The sequence below is a fragment of the Apostichopus japonicus genome, chromosome 15 (assembly GCF_037975245.1).
Source record: "Apostichopus japonicus isolate 1M-3 chromosome 15, ASM3797524v1, whole genome shotgun sequence".
Classification (NCBI taxonomy): domain Eukaryota; kingdom Metazoa; phylum Echinodermata; class Holothuroidea; order Aspidochirotida; family Stichopodidae; genus Apostichopus; species Apostichopus japonicus.
The window spans coordinates 24156890-24178558 of NC_092575.1; the positions used below are offsets into that span (position 1 = coordinate 24156890).

Genomic DNA, 21669 nt, shown 5'->3' on the forward strand with positions numbered 1-21669 from the left:
TTGTCATTCTTTTGGGCTATGACATCACACCTGTTTGCTTCAAGTTCACTTTGAGTACATAATGTGTCAACATCATATTGATGTTATCTCAAAAACAGTAAACAGAAATTGAATGGAAATTTCACAAGGATGCTTAGAGTATGTTCTTCTATCATCCATACAATAATAAATTTGACCTTTGGACTATCATTTGAAGTGTATTTGAGTACAAACTTCAAAGCATTGTTGTACTTGGTGAGTCCTTGGCTCACTAAAATATGATGATATTTTGAAAGATATTCCTGTCCCTTACATCTTGTTTCATGCAGTATCCTTCCTATATCTCTTTCTTTTTCTTTTTCATGGGGGGAGGGGGGAAGGAGAGGAGTGGAAGGGTTAACTACAGTGGTATAGCCACTGAGACCTAAGGGAAATAAGGCCCCAAAACATTTGGCTACCCCCAACCCCCCTCCCCCCGCCAAAGAAAAAAACCTTGTCAGAATTTTTCAATTTTTTAAATAGGTTCTACCTGTACCCTAGGGAAGCAATGACCCCCACCCCCTCAAGAAAACAAGTCTAGCTCTGCCCCTTGTTTAAGTTTATGTTTGGTAAAGAAGATTATGGACAGAAATCTTATGAAAAGGTGGAGCACTAATAAAATGTTAGTCAAAAGATTATCACAGCACTTTACCTGAGGCTTGCTTGGCACCACACTTTAATGTACAGTATTATGGCTATTATATGAGAATTGAACAGGGAGGGAATAAGAAGGGGTCAGTGTTATTGGAAGGTAATTATTTAGTAACTTCTTGGGTAATGAGGGGGGTGGCAAGCTGCAAGGGGAAAGCTGGGAACATTATAAATTGCTAGTTATGCAACACATTCATTTCTAACTATCACAATATTAGATTAGGCACACAGAAGATGTCAAATCATTTTACAGAAGATTGACATACTCAAAACTGTTCGTGTCTCGAAGTAAACATTCTACATCTAAACTTGACGGAAACTTTATATTAATTTGATAAGACTGAAAAAAATGGAACAAGACATGCTATAAAACAATCTGAAGGAGTTTGATATCTTAAATACTTATTTCAAATACATATTATTTGCTTATTCATATCTTTTTAAAAAAACCTACAGGCATGTCAAAAGTATAAAAAGCTGCTAGCCACATCCCTAGCTATAACCTTACAGTCATAGTAGTAAAAAATAATCCAAAGCTCTTCAAACTGTACACATTAAACCACCTAGCCTTTCCGCTAATTATGCATTCAGTGTCTTCAGAATCTTCGCCATCTAAGTCCCTGTCGTGTCGTAATTTAATTTCCAAGCATAACGAACTTTTGTTACACCGTAGGAGGGCACAGTTGTGTAACAAATTATATATTTTTCGAACAGGATGTGAGTCTACTTCAACCACGATGGAAGCCATTTTAACAAATATGGTCATAAACGCAGTAATTTTTTCTCCCCTCCAAAAAAAACAAGTAAAAAAAACAAGAAGATTTGGCAAAACTGTCAATGTCTCATGAAGGCAAAGGTCAAGAAAATTGTTTCAAAATCAAGATTAATTGAAGGAAACATTAAATATTTGGTAGATATTTTAGCAGATTTGTTATTCTTAATTAGGCTACCTTTATCTTTGGGTAGTGTCAGGGGATTCGTGCTGTAGAATCGATAGTATGTTGAAGATATGAAAGCAATTTGTAATCAAAAAACCATCTGGAAGTGAAAACCAATTTGGGACACTTGGGAAAATGCTTAATACATTTGTTATTAATTTGTAATTAACTTAACTGGAATGTTCATCAATGGAAAGAAATAACAGCAAATATATTGTCTAAACTAGTAAAATCCTAAATTAGTTTTAACTTCTCCATATTACCTAATATTGCATCTTTAAGTACAATCGTCTTGTAATCTGCACAGCAATCCTCCTTTAAAAGGATCAGTGACTTTAGGAATTGTGGAAAACAAATTATTAAAAACTATGGAGGCTCAACAATCCAAGTGGCTGGATTTCCTAGTTTAACACATAGTCCTTAAGACTGGCTGGCCTATACAATAATATAAAATGCTTATTTGGTGGTAATATGAATACCATGCACCCAGAATGAATGCTAATGTGGGAACTGTCCAAAACTTTGCTCTGGGTATGTTTGCTAATTTCAGACGATACCCCGGGTACCTGTTCATTACACATTCAAACTCTACCATAGCAAGGCCGATACTAAGGATACACCTAAGCCTAATGTAACTATGTATATATAGTATAGGCTATGCAGCCCTTCAGTTATGTTTACATAGTAATTAAGATAGGGTAGATATATATAATAGGGTAAGATAGGCAAGGCGGCATATCTATATAAATTTCTTCTTATACTCTAACATTGCTTTCGCAAAATCAACAAATGTGATACTTTCCCCCCTCCCCCCCCCCCCCCCAATGATGGTTTGAATGATCTATCAAAATGTTTTGTAACTTGCAAGTGTGCGACTCTTAGGCCTTTCAAGCCTAACAGTGCAATGCCCCATAGAATGAATTACTCTTAAAATATGCTTTGCATGATTGAAGTATTCCTTTAAGCATTTTTGGGGATATGTTTGCATAAAATTGCTATAATTAAGCAATGGGAAATAATTTACAAAATATTCTTACAAGAAAGTTACGGTACTTATACAGCACCGCGATATCCTACTTGGATAGGCCTAACCAACCTGTTCTTTCATTGCCGTGCACTAAGGCTTGTGCTCCAGGAGGTCCTGGCTAATTATAGTTTAGTTGGAAGTCTAAAGACGTTACATCAATCAACCCGTAAGTTCAAATGGTGATGTCCGTTGTATAATTATGGACCAATCACATGTTGATTGATTCTTTTTAGTATGGAAAAGTACTGTTCAACTTTTTGTGGGGAACGTTCCACTGAATTTGACACAGTCGGGGTCTACCTCTGAACTTCTGGGTAAAAATAGTCAAGTTTTGTTGCACTGAAAGTGTGCAAGCAAGCAATAATGCAGAAATATTCTGTTAGGCTACGGTATATAGTAACTAGGTACACATGTCACAGTAATTGCACCCAGTTGATCTAAACTTCCTCAGGGGGGAATAGTATTACCACATTTCCCCATATTTTACACTTACTGTGCACACATCAAGATAGAAGGGAATATCACCTTTTTGTTATTTTCCATTCACTGCAGAAGGAGTGTTAGGCTATTCAGTATATTGTACACATGTTAGGCTATGTATCACAGTGTACACATGTTAGGCTATGTATCACAGTGTACAGTACACATGTTAGGCTATACAGCACAGTGTACACATGTTAGGCTATATAGTAAGTGTACACATGTCACTGTGAACGAAGGCAGTCATTCTTAACATTTCTTGGGTAAACCGTTCCCATCACATGTGTACATAGCATGCTGTCTTCTGAACTTGTCACGTCCTGGATACTAGACTAAGGTGAGTTTATTTCCTTTTCTTTATATTATTATTTTCCTTTTCCTTTCACTTTCTACTTTACTGACATAACATGCACATCTTTGTTCTAAGTACCAATTGAAAGCATGATCACCTTAGAATTGTGCTCAATAAATTCCCCTTCCTATACTATATTATACTCAAGTCAGATACTTCACCCTAATTGTTAAGCCCTTTTTATTTCTTTTCTTCTCTTCATTTTAGTCACTAGTTGGTTTGGATTACATCAAACTTTCCTTTCATTATCTTTCAGAGGAAGAGAGAGGGTATTCCCAGCAATTAGTAAAATAGAGGGCTGTTAACCACTGAAAACAGAACCTGAAATAACTGAATATTTCCTACTGATAAAGCTCTCACAAAACTGTCCAACATTTTAACATTCTTACGATCATTTATCCCAGTGAGGCATAATCATCTTACCATTTCAGGCTTGCCTAGCCTAGCTTTTAGTACCATTGACTAATTTACATGCTGGCACTGCATGGTCAATGTAATACCATTTCAGGCTTGCCTAGCCTAGCTTTTAGTACCCATGACTAATTACATGCTGGCACTGGTCAATGTACAGTAATACCATTTCAGGCTGGCCTAGCCTAGTTTGCAGTGCCCATGACTTGTTTACATGCTGGCACTGGTCAATGTAATACCATTTCAGGGTTGCCTAGCCTAGTTTGCAGTGCCCATGACTTGTTTACATGCTGGCACTGGTCCAGATAATTACTAACTTGCATGTTTAACAATTGTTTACAATTTTCTTGTCAGTTTTCAGTTGATGGTTGGGTTACACAAGGAGACGAACACTGACTTTGGCTTTTCCAGCAAAAATGAGATGTGTGTTTGTTGAACTTCCAAGTAGAATAAAAAAAGTTTATAAAAGTGAAACTCGGTCACAACAAAATAGGGAATGAAACTAAATTAACATGAAAATGTAAGCTTCTGGTCGATTTTTTCTCCCCTTCTGAACAGCTGAACAAGGAACTCACCTTATCTGAATAAACAGACAGCTGGTGTGTGGGGTTGATGATGAGCAAGTTACGGCCTGCATAGGTGTGGATGAGGTTAGCCCCATAACGCTGCCTCAAGGTATGTAAGATACTGGAATCGTTCAGGTGTAGAAGAGACGAGAGATCCTCTGTTCGGTCAAAGTTGGAATGATTGGCCTTTCAGCAAAAAAGGAAAAGAAAAATTATTCATATGTTTAAAACACATCTAGGAGTATTCCCCTTCTGTCTGACCAATATATATGTAGAAAGTCTGCTGGTCATCACCAGGATAAACTTGGCTTTCTTCCAATGTTGTCTTCTGCTTTAGCAAAATGTGGATGACCAAAATGATATCAGAAATAAATGGAAGTGTTGCAGCGTAAAAATACAAATTGGGACAGCCTCAAGAATAACTTTTGGGTCATAAATCAGGAATGACATCTTCTTGACCGTCTGGAGGTTCAGATCTAAAATCCCCCATGGGTCATAGGGGGGAGGGGGGCACAGTATTAAAAGGTAATGTAACAATGAGTTGTAAACTAGGTAGATTGGTATAGGAGATACTGTAGGTATAAGAGAAGTTAAGTAAATTTATGTAATTGTGAAGACTTTCAAAATTATACCCGGTGCACTATTTCTGAGAACAAAGAGAGAAGTTCTACAAATTATTATATTTTATTATTATATCACAGCCAAAACGAGAATTTCCCTGCCCTATCGAGAGGTCGTCTTCACCGTAAGCTAAAAGTTTACATCCAACTCTAAAATTACAAAATTTTCATATCTTCTCCGGCCTACCTTCTCTAAATCTTCTTCCTCCACGTCAAGGAATTGGCCGTTAGTGTCTAGCTTGATGCGGACCCTCCCATCGGGTGACAGGTCCTTACTGTGAGTTGTCGCCCCCGAGAAACCTCCCTTGTGGACCAACCAGACCTTGTCTGATATCCAGTTACGTTCACTCGCAAGCTGCTCCTCCGACTTTGCCTGAATGATAGAAAATGAGAAGAAAATGAAAAAAAATAAGAAATTTGTGAATTTTGAATAATAATAATAAATGAGACTTATATAGCGCCAAATCAGTAGACAAAAGTCACTGCTCAAGGCGCTTTACAAAGAAAGCAAATTAATTAACAAAAGGATAAGTGAAAAAATGGGTCTTAAATAAACTTTTGAAAGTAGAAAGTTTAGAGCATGTTAAAATGTGATCTGGTAACTTGTTCCAGAGATAAGAGCCAGAGTATTCGGAGCTTCTGTAACCATACTGTAGGTCTTCAAGCTTGGTTTAAGAACAGTTAAATACAGTTTGTTGGACGAAAGAAGTGTGCAAGTTGGAATATATGGCAAGAGAAGTTGCGACAGGTACACAGGCTGTTCCAGATGATGAGCACAAAAAGTGAGTAGTAGTATGGATGATTTTCATGATCACGGGCAGACTGGAGCATAAATTGCTACCCCCGGCGCGGTCATTCAACCGGTTGCATGCTACGGAGATTTAAAATATTAGCACCAAGAGGAAATTGGTGTCATCTGCACCTCACTGGTGTACCGCCCATGCACATGGCTCTGTTCACCGGTCAACAGTTAAACGGGTAGACCAATCCCTCTATTCATGATTCTTATCACTTGAGGTGAAGTAAATTTATCTGAGAGGTAACATATCGTGGGAGGAGTCAAAACTCTCACATTTAGGTCACGATTTCGTTTCACTTTTGTTCATCCTTCTCTACATCCTTCTACAGTAATAATGTTTAACTGTTACGGTAATATTTCTTACAAACCATGGAAAGATCCAAGACTAAAAGACAACTTGCTCTTTTAACGTTCAAACCCCTCCATAGTTTTGGGTGTAGTTTATTAACGACTAAACTGTACCTTTGAATACTGTGCCATCTGTTATCATACAGTATAGACCTTCCAACCCTCAATTATCAAATTTGCAGTTCAACACATCACAATCTATCAATTTACAACATTAATCAGTTAGCTTTACTACTGTATACAGTGTATACATACAGTACAACCTATCCAAATATTTTATATTTCTTTCACATGTAGAATAAAAAAGCTTTGAGGTTAAAATGACTTTTGCATTTATAAGTGAACTGCACAATAATTGCACAACACCTACAGTACATTAATACCGCTGGGCATAAACATATATACTGTATCGATATAGACACTTAACTATACTGCAGTTGTCTGTTTACAGTCTTCAGTACTATTCCTACAGACCTACAAAATATTAGAGACCCAACAGGGAAAAAAATCATCATTTTCTACAATTTTTCTTCTCACCCCCTTTAATACTGTTTCAAAAGTCAAATATTTTATTCATTCACTGAGAATAAGTTGCTGGTGTAAGGATCATCTTCAAATAATTAATCACTAAACCACAAATATGTACCATTTTATACTACAATTAGGCCTTACTGTACATATGAACTTCAGCAAATACAGTACTTTGATCACACCCTTCCTTTGCTTATAATCGAGTCCGACTATATTCCATAAGGGCAGATATTTTAATGAAGGTCTGCCCAAACTGTGACACTTACTGTTTATAGTCAAACCAGTTTAAGTGGAGTTTGATGACCACTCCAGCATCTGAGGTCTGACAATCACTTAGTATGTAAAGTCATGTTTACCAAGATCCTTTTTATGAGGACCTTTAAATCTCCCACTGTTTACTCCCAGGGCAAAATGCTATTGAATACAGTACATTCCACACCCAACCGATGCCAACCGATTCAAGCATTCACGTACAACAGTTCAAACCATCCCAGCTGTATATACTGTATATATATGGTCAGTAATACTATGGGTACTACTGTACCAGTATAGAGATAGTCTATGTAAACTGAGTGTTCCATTATAATAGTTCCCCCTTAGTATTCCTAATTCCCATGTCCAGAATACCTCTGCTTCCTTCCCTAATATTATCAATTCCTTTCTACGGCTCATCCCATCCAATACCTATTCTCTTCCTCTACGTACCCACCCCCTTCCTTCCTAAGTACCATCTCTCCCTCCTTTACCTTTGCTCACCTCAGTCCTTAATCCTATACAAATCCTTACAACATCCCTCATATTCTGTGCAACTAATCCTTCTTCTACCCTAATCCTCTCCCTCTTTCCTTACCAACCCATCCTCCTTCCATCATTCAGTATCATTGTTCTCCCAGACTGATGTTACAAAGTATCTGTTAAGTAAACAATACAGACATAAGGAGGAGGGTGGGGTGGGGATGGGGTGGGGGAGGGGGGTGAGGTGAGCAGGCAGGCAGATGGTAGACAAATGGGAAAAGCTTTACATCATCCTACAGAAATATGCCAAATAGGAAGAAAGTATACCCCACAAATGGTCACACAATATCAGCCGTGTCTACACTATGTTGGAGCTGCTGATTTCTATTGATAATATACACAAGATGCCAGCATTGAACTTTATTAATACGAACACATTACAGTACCGTACAATGCTTAATGATTCGCGCTGAATTTGATAATTACATACCTGGTTCGAACAATTCAGCTTCAGAGACATCCATTTTCTCTTTGTTTCACCACTTAGTAAATTAAAAGACATAATAGCTGACACAGTGAAGACAATAGCATGTACACAACCATGTCTTCCATTTATTTCCTCGACAAATATTTACACATCTGACATCTACAGCCTGATGTTTTAACTTACAAGATAACTTAGATGATCATCCTCAAAAATGGTCCTTTAACACTTTAAAGATACTCTAATTGGTTGCATGGGCTAGACTCACTGTGCATCCTACCAGCTAAAATGTTGAAGGAGAGAGGTCCAGTATGCAGTAATAACAAGTACTGATTTAAGAATCCTACTCCTATAATCCTATTGTGTAAGCAGGAATGTTTAGGGGAATGCTACTTAAAGGATCATTTAAATCATTTAGACAAACCTGTACGTAGGTTTGTATAATTATTGTACAATTTTACAGTAGTTCTGACGTTGTACTCATGTTATCATTCACATTTCACTATGTTGAACAAAAATGTAATTATTTACTGTATATGTGAATTGTGTTTATGTCTGCTATTTTTGCTTCCTTTTAAAGAAATCTATCTTTTATAGAACAACAAAAATTTTGTATTAAAAAGTTAACTATAGTTCCCAATATCCCAAGTTTTAGGCTGCATAAGATCAAGAGACAGCTCTTTTGCACCAAGCCCTCTGCCCTTTACTGTATATGTATACACTTATACTACATATACTACAAGTTTCAAATTTCAAAATCAAATTTTACTCATTGATGTAACGATGCAGTAAAACAAAGCACTAATGGATCTATCTTTGATGGAATCCATGCTGAGACTGCCTGAACCATCTCTTTCTATTTCCTGCAGCAGAAAAACTTTACCATACATCCTAGAAGCACTAAGTTCTATCAAGATCAATATAGAAAGTCAAAGAAATTTCACAATTCTTTCCAAATCCAAAAAATCCTCCCATTTTTTTTCTCTTATTTTTTTTTTATAATATTGTGATGTTTACATTAATGATGGAAATAAAACTGAAGGTCACACCCAACCAAGTGTAAAGCAATGATTTCATAGTAAAGCCATTTGAGATCCCAGCATCATGTAACATTTTGTACCAGCCAATAGATCCTGTACTGCAGTTACCTAGGCAACAATAAACTGAGGCTTTAGTTGCCAATGACTGTGAAGTGACATCAACAGTAAAGTTGCTTACTTGGAAAATTTCTCAGCAAATTTGTCACTACAAGGAAACCATCACTAGTACAACAGATTTGTCATACAGTATAAATATATGCCTTCCTGTACTTTGCCACTCAGATATTACTTCTGTCCTTCACAAGTAGAATGTTTCATAGTACTGTACCACATGGAGCTTGTGTTGAGAACTTGAAATCACAAAACGACCTAGAAGTTACCCACTGCCCCCAAAAATATTGAAAATATTGCAGGGAAAGGTTTGAAACTAGCAGTGCAACCTGTTGGCAACCTTGAAGTTTGTTACAATGTGTACTGTGCTAATTTCAATATTATAATCAGCTACTGTATTCATAAAGCATAAATTCAGTTATCCCTCGAGTTATTTCATCTACTGTACTGTATAGACTTGATGATGCAATTCAAAAGAAGGAAACAATTATTAAAATGATTTTGATAATTCTCTGTACAATGTGTACATATAACCTTATAAGTATATATCTAACTTTTTATATACACACTGTAGTCCAATATTTTTCCTCCATTCAGGGAGGACTATTAAAGTAAAAAGTAGGACCTAACCACCCTTTTCTGCAGAATATTAAAGTGAATAAATTGGCCAGGAAGTTCACTTGAGAATGGGAACACCAGTAATGTGCACCACACAGTGATGTGAGCAATGCATGCATTATAATATAAAAAAAAACCTGACAACAGGGCTTGACCACAGATTCAATCAGCTTAAAAAGATCAGTCTATAGCTGGTCTACCAATCCTTTCACAAGAGTTAAAAGCAAAAGGATTCAACAGTAGCCTGTTACATATGAATGTATTTACACATGCTTACTGAAGGATGATAAGAGATTACAAAAACACAACAATGAGCTACAAAAGTCTGTTAGGTGTTCCTGCACGATCCTGAGTAGTTCTACAATCATTTGCAAAGTAAAAGAAATGCACCTGACTCCTCCAGTAGGTGCTGCATCAAATAGGAGAGACCTCTCTTAGTTCTGTGATGACTATGCAATGTGTGAGCAGCTTATGATGTACAGTATACTTATGTTGTTCCTCTTAAAGGGAAAATTTTGTGATCCCACACTGGACAACACTGTCATGCTCATATGTACAGTATGGTGGTCATCCCAATGACAGGGACGCACTGAGTACTTACTGTCAGCTTGTTTTGCATTCATGCCCCACTCCACCATCTGAGATAAAAGTTATATACAGTACCGCTTTTAAGTAAATGAGAAAACCGCGCTCTTAATCGCGCTCTGTGCGTTTAAACCGCGCTCTATCTTTTGTTAAAACCCGCATTTAAATGCAGTTAATTGCGGGGAACTGTTTATCAGAGCGCAGATTCCGTCGGAAGGCTTCCCTAATTCTATTCATGCCAGCTAAAAGTGTGAAGTTCATTGTTACCGTCAGACGGTCAATGGCTGTAATCCTACTTAATTCCTTCCAATCCGGTAACAAAAGAATATCGATCTTCGCCGGTAGAAAGAAGACCGAGGGTTTATACTCGGCCAAGGGAAGGGATAGTGTATAAGCACGTATCTTATACTGTTTAAATTCAACGTACAATACAAATGTTCAAGTGGGAGCAAAACAGTTGGTTTGATGAGTGAAACGTTAGCAAACAGAATTCCCGCGATTGCTGCGAACAATAAAAATTGCAGATTAAGTGAAAGCCGAATTGATCATTTCTCGTGGCTAGAACAGTACAGTATAATGTTCTTGCAAGTAATACGGGCGATTCGCGCACATGTTACATTACGGAACTGAGTTGGTACTCAGTTGTATACCGCACTGTGACATTGCACGTTGTCACTGCCCTTGGAATTCTCAAAGTATACAGCTTCACGGGTACTGTTCAAAACAACACTTCAAACGTTTTTGCACGTTCTCATTTAGTTTGCATCGGCCTATCCTACCTCTAAGCCTACATCAAAAGTTACGCCGTATACACCTGGCAAGAAAACCACGATAACCTTAAATGAAAAAACAATATTTTGCACTTGAAGATCTGACTTCCCTCAAAATGCAATGATAAGGTCTACCCCCAGTACTTCTTGATACATTGAGTTTCCAATTACTAGTCAAAAATATTTTCTGAAAAAAAGTACGATATTTTTCAAAAAAATTGATGACTAGATAAGTGCTTCCTCACAATCAACGAGCCGCCCCGAATTCGTTCCGCTTACGTAAAACTTCTATATATATTGCACGTGGAAAACCCGAGTTTTTACACACAGAATTCTCATTGACATTGGTCACGGAACATAAGTAGGTCATCGACATTCGAACTTGGCAACTTGCCCAAGTTCATTGCACCATGGCAACGACACAACAAATTGTACATGATTGTACATTTTCCCGCCATCTGGACGCCAAGTTATAACTTTTGGTGTAATATGCAAATTATGAATGGTAGTGTACTGCGCGGTTAAAACTTAAACTATTGCGACACACAAAAATTCTGTGTGTTGTAGAAGTAACTTTTGTTTCAAATGTAAAGTACTGTATGGTAGGCCTACTATAATTTATAAAAGACGGTTTTCCTCAGGCCATAGGGAAAAGGGATGTTTCGGTGAACTCGATCTCTTTAGTACTTGGATACTTAAAATGACCATGTACATGCAGTTTCTATTTCTCTTTAGTAAGCTCTAATCATCATTTTTATCCTTTGCGGATCTTTATTGGAATAAATTCGAAATGTATTGCTTGACGCCAGTATTTAACGGTAAGCATTTCTTAAATTGTCGACTGAGCTGCAAAATCCATTTTCAAACAAGTCTGTTAATTTTCATGAAGGTTTTATAAAAAATCGACATACAGCTAGGGAACAAAAGCTGTTCTATAGTATCCAAATAAAATACATGTTTCTCGTACTGAGATCTGAAAAAACGGGCGGCCATTTTTCTTCTTTTCATGCGCTGCTACTAGTTTGGAATATGTTCCAACCTTTACAAAATAATTTTTAAGGATAGTTTAGATTTCTTGTAATCCGAAAAGAAACTCGGGAATCAGGAAAAAAGGAGGCCCATCAATTGCGCGGACGAGAAACATGTTTTGAATTTAACCGGCCCTGCTTCAAATTTGTTGGGTGGAAGTTCTTTTTTCTTTTCATTCTGCTGGAACCAATGGTAATTTATATAAAAAATTCACACAAGAAACGCTTAGTAACACTTTATTATTTCTTCAAAATGTTGCCAACTATTTAAAGTAAACTTATCCTCCGTCATAACAGAAATAAGACCTGAAGTTGTGCTGTCGTCTCTTTCTGAACAGGGAGATCCATGTGGTCTTGCCAGATATTTAATGCGTAAAATATTCACACCGTATGAGCTTTTAAATTGTAATGTTAATGGGATTAAGAAAAATGCACTTAATAAGGATAGGGTATTTGCAATTAGGAAATGTATTATGGAGCAGTTTCATGTACCACTTCACATTCAGAAAAGAGTTTGGGGACAGTTCGTTAAAAAGATGGACACAGCCAACAGAAATGCTAAGAGATACTTAGCAATGGCAGTCAAATCTTCAAGTACAGTATTTTTGGGTATATTCCATTTTCCTTTTTTTTTGTCATCATATATTTAAGTTATTCTTGATGTGAAACCTTTGAAGGCTGTAGTCAAAAAGAACTACATGTTAATTTTGATCCCTTGCATGGTAATTTTAATATTTTACTTATTGTATTTTTCAATGTTGTTGCCTTTGTAAGTGCAATGTTTCCTAGTCTAATAGACAGTGTGTTGCTTTTAGTTTGCTTCTCTAAGTGTGACACTGTGCTTTGTGAGTGCAAAGCTTCCTAGCCTAATGTGTGCCTAAATTTTCTTTTAGAATTTTTAAAAGATTTACAGAAAATACAGACTGTTTGTTTCTTTTTAGTTTGCATTTCTAAGCTTTAACAATGTTGCATGATTATTCTTATTTTATAATAATTTGCTTTTTTTTAAAACAAGCATTTGTGCTTAGAATTCTTTTTCATTTTGGTTTCCAGGATATAACTACAATTATTCTCTTTACAACTCCTTTCAGTTAGTGACAACCTTCGCATTCGTAAGCCTATGAACAGAACTCTATAAAAAATAAAATAAAATCAGTGCAACGTTTCCTGGCCTAATGTGCCTAAAGTTCACACAAAACGCGGGGCCTAATGTTACTACTTAAAATGATATGTTACCCCGAAAGGATAAGGCACGAAGTTTCCTTCTTGCTTTTTATTACTTCTGGTAACCATAACATATTGGGGAATAAAATAAAAACGTATAAAAAAGGTTTTGCCCTTCAACACGAAACTATTCTCGTTTAAAACTTTCAGTCGAAGTCGTGAACTTCGTACTCGTACACTGGCCTAATGTGCCTAAACTCAACACAAAACGCAAGGCCTAATGTTACTACAAAAAATGGTCCGTTAATATTACGGCGAAAGGGTAAGACACGAAGTTTCCTTCTTGCTTTTTATTACTTCTGGTTACCAGAACATATCGGGGAATAAAATAAACACGTATTAAAAGGTTTTGCCCTTCAACACGAAACTATTCTCGATTAAAACTTTCTTTCCGTCAAAGTTGGTAAACTTCGTTTAAAATTGTGATGTTTATAACGGGTGTTGGTTACAAGCGATAGGTTTACACTACCTCCACGCTATGAATAGCGTTGTATCGATCGGTTCACTCCCATTGTGTCGGTGGTGAATAGCGAGCGAGGGGAATTCGCGTTCCTTTGTTTGGAACGCGGGGAAATCGCGTTCCTTTATATGGAGCGCGGTTAAGTACAGTTAAGCTGCGTTTTGCGCTGAATCGCGCTAATCTCTTCCAATTTACTTAAAAGCGGTACTGTACATGAAATGTTACTCAAGATTCAAAATTCTACTTTTCCATCAGGTTCAAATGCCACAACACGATAATTGAAAGTTATTGGTTTGTGCACCTGAACCATATCATCAATACCTCCTCTAATTCCTGACTTCCTCTCCCTACAAACCTTCCACCCCTCCACCTCCAACCCCTCCCCACCCCCCTCTCCCTCTCCTCCAATTATCAATCTTTTTAACACTGTTTTAGGACTGTACAAACAGTGCATAGCAAACTGTTGGAGTGTTCCATATGTAAGTTTACAGTATGAAAGGAATAACCTGGTTGACAAGAAAGAATACAAAAGTCTAAGAAGTACTGGCACTGCCAATATGCGTGCTAAATTGAAAGTGTTGATACATTCCTACAATCCCACTGAAGGCTTCTTCAGACCAGTAACACTATACTGGATCAAGAATGTTACAATCCAGATATCACATACATGTACAGTACGGTATTCGAAACCAAAATACAGTACCGGCAAAAGAATTTAGCAGATAAGAGAGTAAATACTTCTTTGTGATTAATAGTATGATTAAAATATCCACATCAGGATTGTATACAGGTACAAGGGCGTAGGAACCGGGGGGGCTGGGGGCGCCAGCCCCCAGTGAAAAATATGGGGGGGGCGGAAGTATCATTCCGCCCCCTGCTCAGCAAGTCAGAAAACCCCTTTTTCATTTCCAAATCAGAAAAAAATCTCATTTGGAGCACCAAATTGCATCTAAGGCCAGGTGAAAATGCAAAATTATTTACAAAATGGAGTGGGTGTTGAAGTGTGCTATATTGCACCAAATTGCATCTGAGGCCACATGGAAATGCAAAAAAAATCCAAAGGGGAGGAGGACACCCCCTCCCCTTAGACCCCTCCCCCAGGCCGGCCATCAGTCTTCAGCCCCCCCACTCAAAAGTACCTTCCTGCGCCACTGTACAGGTATGTACATAGTGTGAGAGCTGGTACTCAAAATGTGTATAGTATTCGAATGTTCAACTCTGTTGTTGTTTGAAAGCCAAGTGAAGCTTCTGTACAGTGCAGTCCCATAAAGTATAGAACAGTTCATTGCGTTACAGTACCGTTCCGTGCCGAACCGTATTTCGCTGAACTGTATTCCACGGAACGGAATGTAATTGAACATGTTCAGTCCGTTACAATACGGCCCAACCCGGCCCTGCTTGGCCCGATGCAGTATGATGTAAACTGCTAAGATTGAGCATGGCTAGGTTTGAAAGTAGTTTATTAAAGGAGTTCTAACAATACTAGTTGAGTTGATTGAGCTGATTGATTTGACCATTTTAACACTCTGTAAATTTGCTATATATAGAAAGTATTCTCACCAAGTCCCTACAGAAAGAAATAACAACATGATAAAGTTTGTTAAATAAGTACTGTATCTAGCATGTTCTCTTCAATGTCTGAACGAAGAGAGTCTGCTAGTTTGTACAAGATGACGAGCTTGGGTTTAAAACTCTTATACAATCTGTCAATTCAAAGCTCATTTTTGGCTGGTATGGTATTACAGACACTATAATTACATATCTAAGTCTGTATACTGTACCTGTACCTTCACATTAATATATATTCAAATTGTATACTATGTACAAAGGTTATTGACAATATCAGATAATACAGCTTGGAATGATAAATTTGATCTCTATTTGAGGCTTCCCAGGTCTGTATGTACACAAATTATAGAAAGGATGCCATCGTGTATACAAAATGAAACTATATGTTCCCTGATGGTTCCAATGGCTAAATTTCAAACCTTTTTTCAAAACAGGCTGTATAGCTGTTCATTAGTTACAGTAGGTCGACAGTTAACATGTAATTATATGTGTAGAATACAAGGGGATGTATGTATGCAGTAATTATGTGTATAGAGTAGAGGGGACTTGTAATTGTGTGTAGAATATAGGGAACATGTTATTATGTGTATGGGGTTCATGAGACATGTACAAAAATAATGTGTATAAAGTACAGGGGACATGTAATGTGTGTTGGGTATAAGGAAGACATGCAATTATGTGTTTTGAGATACAGGGGACATGTAATTATGTGTGTAGAGTACAAGGGAAATGTTACGTAATTATGTGAGTAGAACACAGGGGACTGTGTGTAATTTATTTGTGCAGAGAACAGGTGACATGTAATTATGTGTGTAGAACACAGGAGACATGTATGTAATTATGTGCATCTGAGTAGAGGGGACATGTAATTATGTGTGTAGAGTACAAGGGACATGTAATTATGTGTGTAGAGTAAAGGGACTGTATGTAATTTATTTGTGCAGAGAACACGGGACATGTAATTATGTGTTTTGAGTACAGGGAACATGTAATTATGTGTGTCCAGAACTGGAGCTTGTGTAGAGCGTGTAGGAGACATGTATGTAATGTGTGTAGACTACAGGGGATATGTACAGTAGTACTGTAATTTAGAGTTTACATTTCGAAAAAACACTGTGTGGTTTTGTTTTGTTTCTCAACTATGTTTTTATAGCAAATACTGCACATATTATCAATAACATGTTTTTGCACAAAGAGTGTGACGCATCCCATGTTGCATTATTGTCACAAATTTTGCCATTTACATCAAATTTAAGTCCTTCGTATAGCAATTTAGCTATTTTTCTTTTTGTAGTCCTCGTAACTATGGGAATAACAAATTTAAACAATTCCCCGGGGTGCACTGTTGTATCCAAAAGTCTCGCCAAGCAGCCAGTCATAAACTCAGGAAATTATCTCTTAAGATACTGTCAGATTGCATTATTAATGCACCTCTTTCTTTTTTTTTACTTCTTACTTTTATGGTATGACAAGAACACATTTCAAACTCCACGCACTTTGAAAGCATGTAATGTACAGTAACAGTTCTAAGCAGCCCAGCGAACCACCAGCATTAGTCATCGTTTAATTAATCGACTGTTGTGAAGAGATGCTCCTGGTCATATAATATTGCTATTTAATATCGGAACAGAAATAAAGCTGATGAAACATAATGAACTGTACACTCTAGACAGTCAACGACCTCTATTCACAACAGTAGGTCCAGGATTGGCACGTTAATTATAAGCCAAAGGGGTATTAAATGATGTTGTTCATCGCTTCTTGTAGGTCGAGGTATGTGCACTTGATTCCTGCATTCACTTCACTGTGCACCGAACCGTGACATCAAAGGCGTCATAAATCGTAACCTTCCGTAACTAAGCAAACATTCATCTGGCCAAGGGACTATCCAAGTATATTTGTCAACCGAAGTGATCGAAAGGAAATCTCCGATGAGCTTCATAAATTCACTGCGAGTTAACGGTGTTAAGAGCATTCTAGGTGTCATCTGGGTGACCTTTATATATTTTTTATGTCACCATTTTTTAGAATCCTCTCTGGAAATTTAAGTCAGGTTGAAGCTAGTATTATATGTCAGAAATGATTAAGTTTAAGTGAGTTTTTTTAATAGCATGTTTCACAAAAGTCTTGACTTGATTCTGACTTCAAACTTACTTTAAGAGAGAAACCATGACAACTTGATCCTGACTTCCCCTTACTTAATTCTGATTTATCCTAATTTTTAGGACTTTTTTGGGGACATTTGGGACTTAAGATGTTTGTGGAAGCTTGTACACCAGTCTCAAATTAAATGATAAACTGCAGGCTTCATGTAAGCATAAATGACCTTCAAAATGAACAATAATTAATACCTCTCTACAACAACCTCAATTTCTGTGAATCTACAGCATTCATGCAAGAATTAGCACACTGTTCAAAATGACAAGAAGTTTTTACAAGGCTAGGATTGAGTAAACAACAAATTGGGCTTTCAAAAAAAAAAGAAAAAAAGAAGGACATAATGAGTTGAGGAAGCTACTGTAGGAAATTGACCTTAATACTAGTACTTTGAATCATGACTGTTTAAGGTCAATTCACACTTGTGGTTTGGTTTCAAAGCTTTTGCCTTTCAACTCTGAAAACTGTTCCTCATTTTATATGCTCACTAGAAATCCCTGTCACTCATCAACTGGTAGCTTGAGAAGGAGGGGGGAGGGGAGGACTAAATTGAGCTGGCGCTGTGTACAGTAGGTGATGACAGTGTCACAGATTACCAATTGATGTCATACTGTAGTAGAGTAAAATCTATGGAACGCCAAAAGGGAAATGTAGTTTGTCGTCTCCGTCGAGTTTGTTTACTTCGATGTTGTTGTCTCGATCGAGTTTGTTGTCTCAATCGAGTTTGTTGCCTCGATCGAGTTTGTTGCCTCGATCTATTTTGTTGCCTCGATCGAGTTTGTTGCCTCGATCGAGTTTGTTGCCTCGATCGAGTTTGTTGTCTCGATCGAGTTTGTTGCCTCGGCCGAGTTTGTTGTCTCGATCGAGTTTGTTGTCTCGATCGAGTTTGATGTCTCGATCGAGTTTGTTGCCTCGATCGAGTTTGTTGTCTCGATCGAGTTTGTTGCCTCGGCCGAGTTTGTTGCCTCGATCGAGTTTGTTGTCTCGATCGAGTTTGTTGCCTCGGCCGAGTTTGTTGTCTCGATCTATTTTGTTGCCTCGATCGAGTTTCTTGCCTCGATCGAGTTTGTTGCCTCGATCGAGTTTGTTGCCTCGATCGAGTTTGTTGCCTCGATCGAGTTTGTTGCCTCGATCGAGTTTGGGGCGCTATTCCGAAATGAAAAATGTGTGAACATAGAGCGCACGTGCCCTAACTGCATCGGTGAAACCAAATGAAATACAATTACCACAGAAATAGAACACTTTCCGTGAATACAACACATATGACCGGCAGACTATATTACGTCCCATATCGAACCGTGTATATCGCGCCGTATCGTATTATATGAAATGGGGGTGTAGGCGGCTTTACACTATCTAACGTGACGTACATAGTCGCCAAGAACATGAAGTATTTTTAAGGGAGGGCCCGAGGAATATGAACTTATAGCATGCTCCTCATGGTGAAACATAATTGCACCTATTAGGTGAATTGAGTGTACTGTTAATAGTAGGAGAGACTAGTGTAGGTTCTTATGACCAACTAGACCGGTTTCTGCTCTCAAACTTCATAGGAGGAGCTTCATCAGTAGTAGCCTTTGAATATTCTATATTCGGCCTGGGCGTCTCGTTCTCAAAATGCATCTATTTTCTGTGCACGACTTTTATGGACTCATAGTGCAACTATAAGAGCATCTAAAAGAGCTTCGTGTAAACCTTGAGAGTCAGCTGACTCTTCGTTAGTACGAAACCTTGAGTTAACAAGTAAATCTTTGAAATTTTGGGCCATTTTGTAACTAGCATCGGTTCTTTTGGAAACAGTTTGGATAATTCCGCGTGTTACGCGAGATATGACGACGCCGATTCACGCTTTTTTTGTGTGTGTAGCAGTAGCATAGTGTTATGTGTGCGTACATGTGCATTGTACATTCAATTATTGAATAGCAGCACAGTTTAACAAAATAGATCGAGGCAACAAACTCGATCGAGGCAACAAACTCGATCGAGACAACAAACTCGATCGAGACATCAAACTCGATCGAGACAACAAAATAGATCGAGGCAGCAAACTCGATCGAGGCAGCAAACTCGATCGAGGCAGCAAAATCGATCGAGGCGGCAAACTCGATCGAGGCAACAAACTCGATCGAGGCAACAAACTCGATCGAGGCAACAAACTCGATCGAGGCAACAAAATAGATCGAGACATCAAACTGGATCGAGGCAACAACGAGACATCAAACTCGATCGAGACAACAAAATAGATCGAGGCAACAAACTCGATCGAGGCAACAAACTCGATCGAGGCAACAAACTCGATCGAGGCAACAAACTCGATCGAGGCAACAAACTCGATCGAGACAACAAACTCGATCGAGACAACAAACTCGATCGAGGCAACAAACTCGATCGAGACAACAACATCAAAGTGGACAAACTTGACGGAGACGACAAAATGCATTGCCCTTTTGGCGTTCCATAAAAATCAGAGTGCAATAATTGTATATTTATTACTACCAAAAGTGAAATAAAAATATTTCATTTATAACTAAACTTTATCATTAATCATCCCTAAAATTTGTGAGAACTTCCAATTATTTGGTCCTTCATTTTCAACTTTCAAGAAGCCTTTTTCTGCCAGATTGTGTTCACATTCTAATTTAAAATCAGTCCGGGCAATAATCTTGATGGATGTCCAGAGCATCCAGGACGGTACAGTATGTACAGTGCTCTAGAAATTTGTAGCAGTTAGGGAGGGTGTGGGGGGTCAGTGGAGGGGCAAGTCAAATTTTAGATGCAGTAGGTATAATTTTTGGTTTGTTAAACACCACTTATTTGTAAGTTAACAATGTATTTGTGCAGGCAGGCAGGAGTGAAGGGTACTCTTTATACACTGGCAGTGGTGACTTCTAGAGGGTCAGTGGGGGCACAGTACAAGAATATTACCAGTGTTAAGGCTAGATGGTAGATCAGAGTGCATGTATGTGCAGTATAAGAGACATGTAAGAGAGGAATGAATTAAATTGCTGCATCAATAAATAAACAATATAGAATGCTATGCTACTTTGATTGTAAGTAAACACAGCACTTGTTTTTGTTGGAAACGAATGCATTGATCTTTCCATGTAGAAGGGTAAGGTCTATTATGCCTAATGAGAATCCCATACATGCATTCCCAAGTATGTATGTTTATCCCAAATCATGTTCAATTCACTTCACAATTGTAGATACATTATGGAGATTTGACACACTGTCCCCACTTTCCAATGGTAAATGTTGTCCCCAGAAGCAGGGCACTTCAGGGCATACATATTCTTTGAGGAATCTCAAAGGCCTCCTTGACCTCCTAACTTTAATTTACCAACATTTTATACAACAAATTTTGAGTGTCTTAAAAATTTCCTGTACAGTTTCTAATTTGCAAAGGTTAATGACTTCATGAGGAATAACACTCAACCAGGAAATTTAAGAGGAATAGGTCACAAATTCTTTCTGTGTGGTGCATGCAACTGTGTCTCTGTGTTTACCCTATCACAGAGTTTCCATGGCAACGACCTCACACTACCTGTTGACAAGTTTTCGTTTCATTATATAGTCAAAGACAGAAGATGCGTAACAGATTCATTACTTTCTCTGTATGAAGGCAACAACAACATGGCCTGATTATATTGTAAACTATTGTACAGTACTGTTCATGCTAACTTTCACTTAGTAAGTGGCTTCACAGAATCTTTCTCTTGCTGTGAATCTGAAACTTAAATGAGTACAAGAAGGGGGGAAGAACATTATAAACTTACTGCAAACATTTACTTCCTTGAAATGGGAGAAGAAAATTAAGGGCTTCCACATACTGTAAGTTGCACAGGTCTGCAGACCATGGCAATCAAATTTAAGTACTTATCAGAAGAGGGGCATGAATGAGAGAAATATCAGTACCCTTCCAAAAGGCAACCCCATCCTTATTCCAAATACAATATAACCTTTGTCCAGTGTGTTCATCGTCACTGTAGATGGTCTACAAACTACTAGTGTATTGAAGGGAAGTTTTTGATCCCAAATATTGGTTTCTGATCAGAGAACATCCTACCATGAAGTCGCAAACATGAACCTTAATACGTTAATGTACTGTAGAATCGTATGCTACATGGACAGATCCGTCCAAGAGGTG

The 21669-nt window shown here is 37.8% G+C and overlaps 1 protein-coding gene across 4 annotated transcripts in view; it reads right to left on the bottom strand.

The window, feature by feature from the left end:
* LOC139980528 (unconventional myosin-XVIIIa-like) overlaps positions 1–21669 on the bottom strand; it is a 161353-nt gene that overhangs the window by 128371 nt on the left and 11313 nt on the right. For all 4 annotated transcript variants that reach the window (XR_011797571.1, XM_071992229.1, XM_071992228.1 and 1 more), the window contains exons 3-4: positions 5251–5436; positions 4453–4629 (exon numbers count right to left, since the gene is read on the bottom strand). Coding sequence is in view for 3 of the 4 variants with exons in the window: in XM_071992229.1 (XP_071848330.1) it covers positions 4453–4629; positions 5251–5436 (363 nt within the window). In the remaining variant the exon portion in view is untranslated. The remainder of the gene's footprint in view (positions 1–4452; positions 4630–5250; positions 5437–21669) is intronic.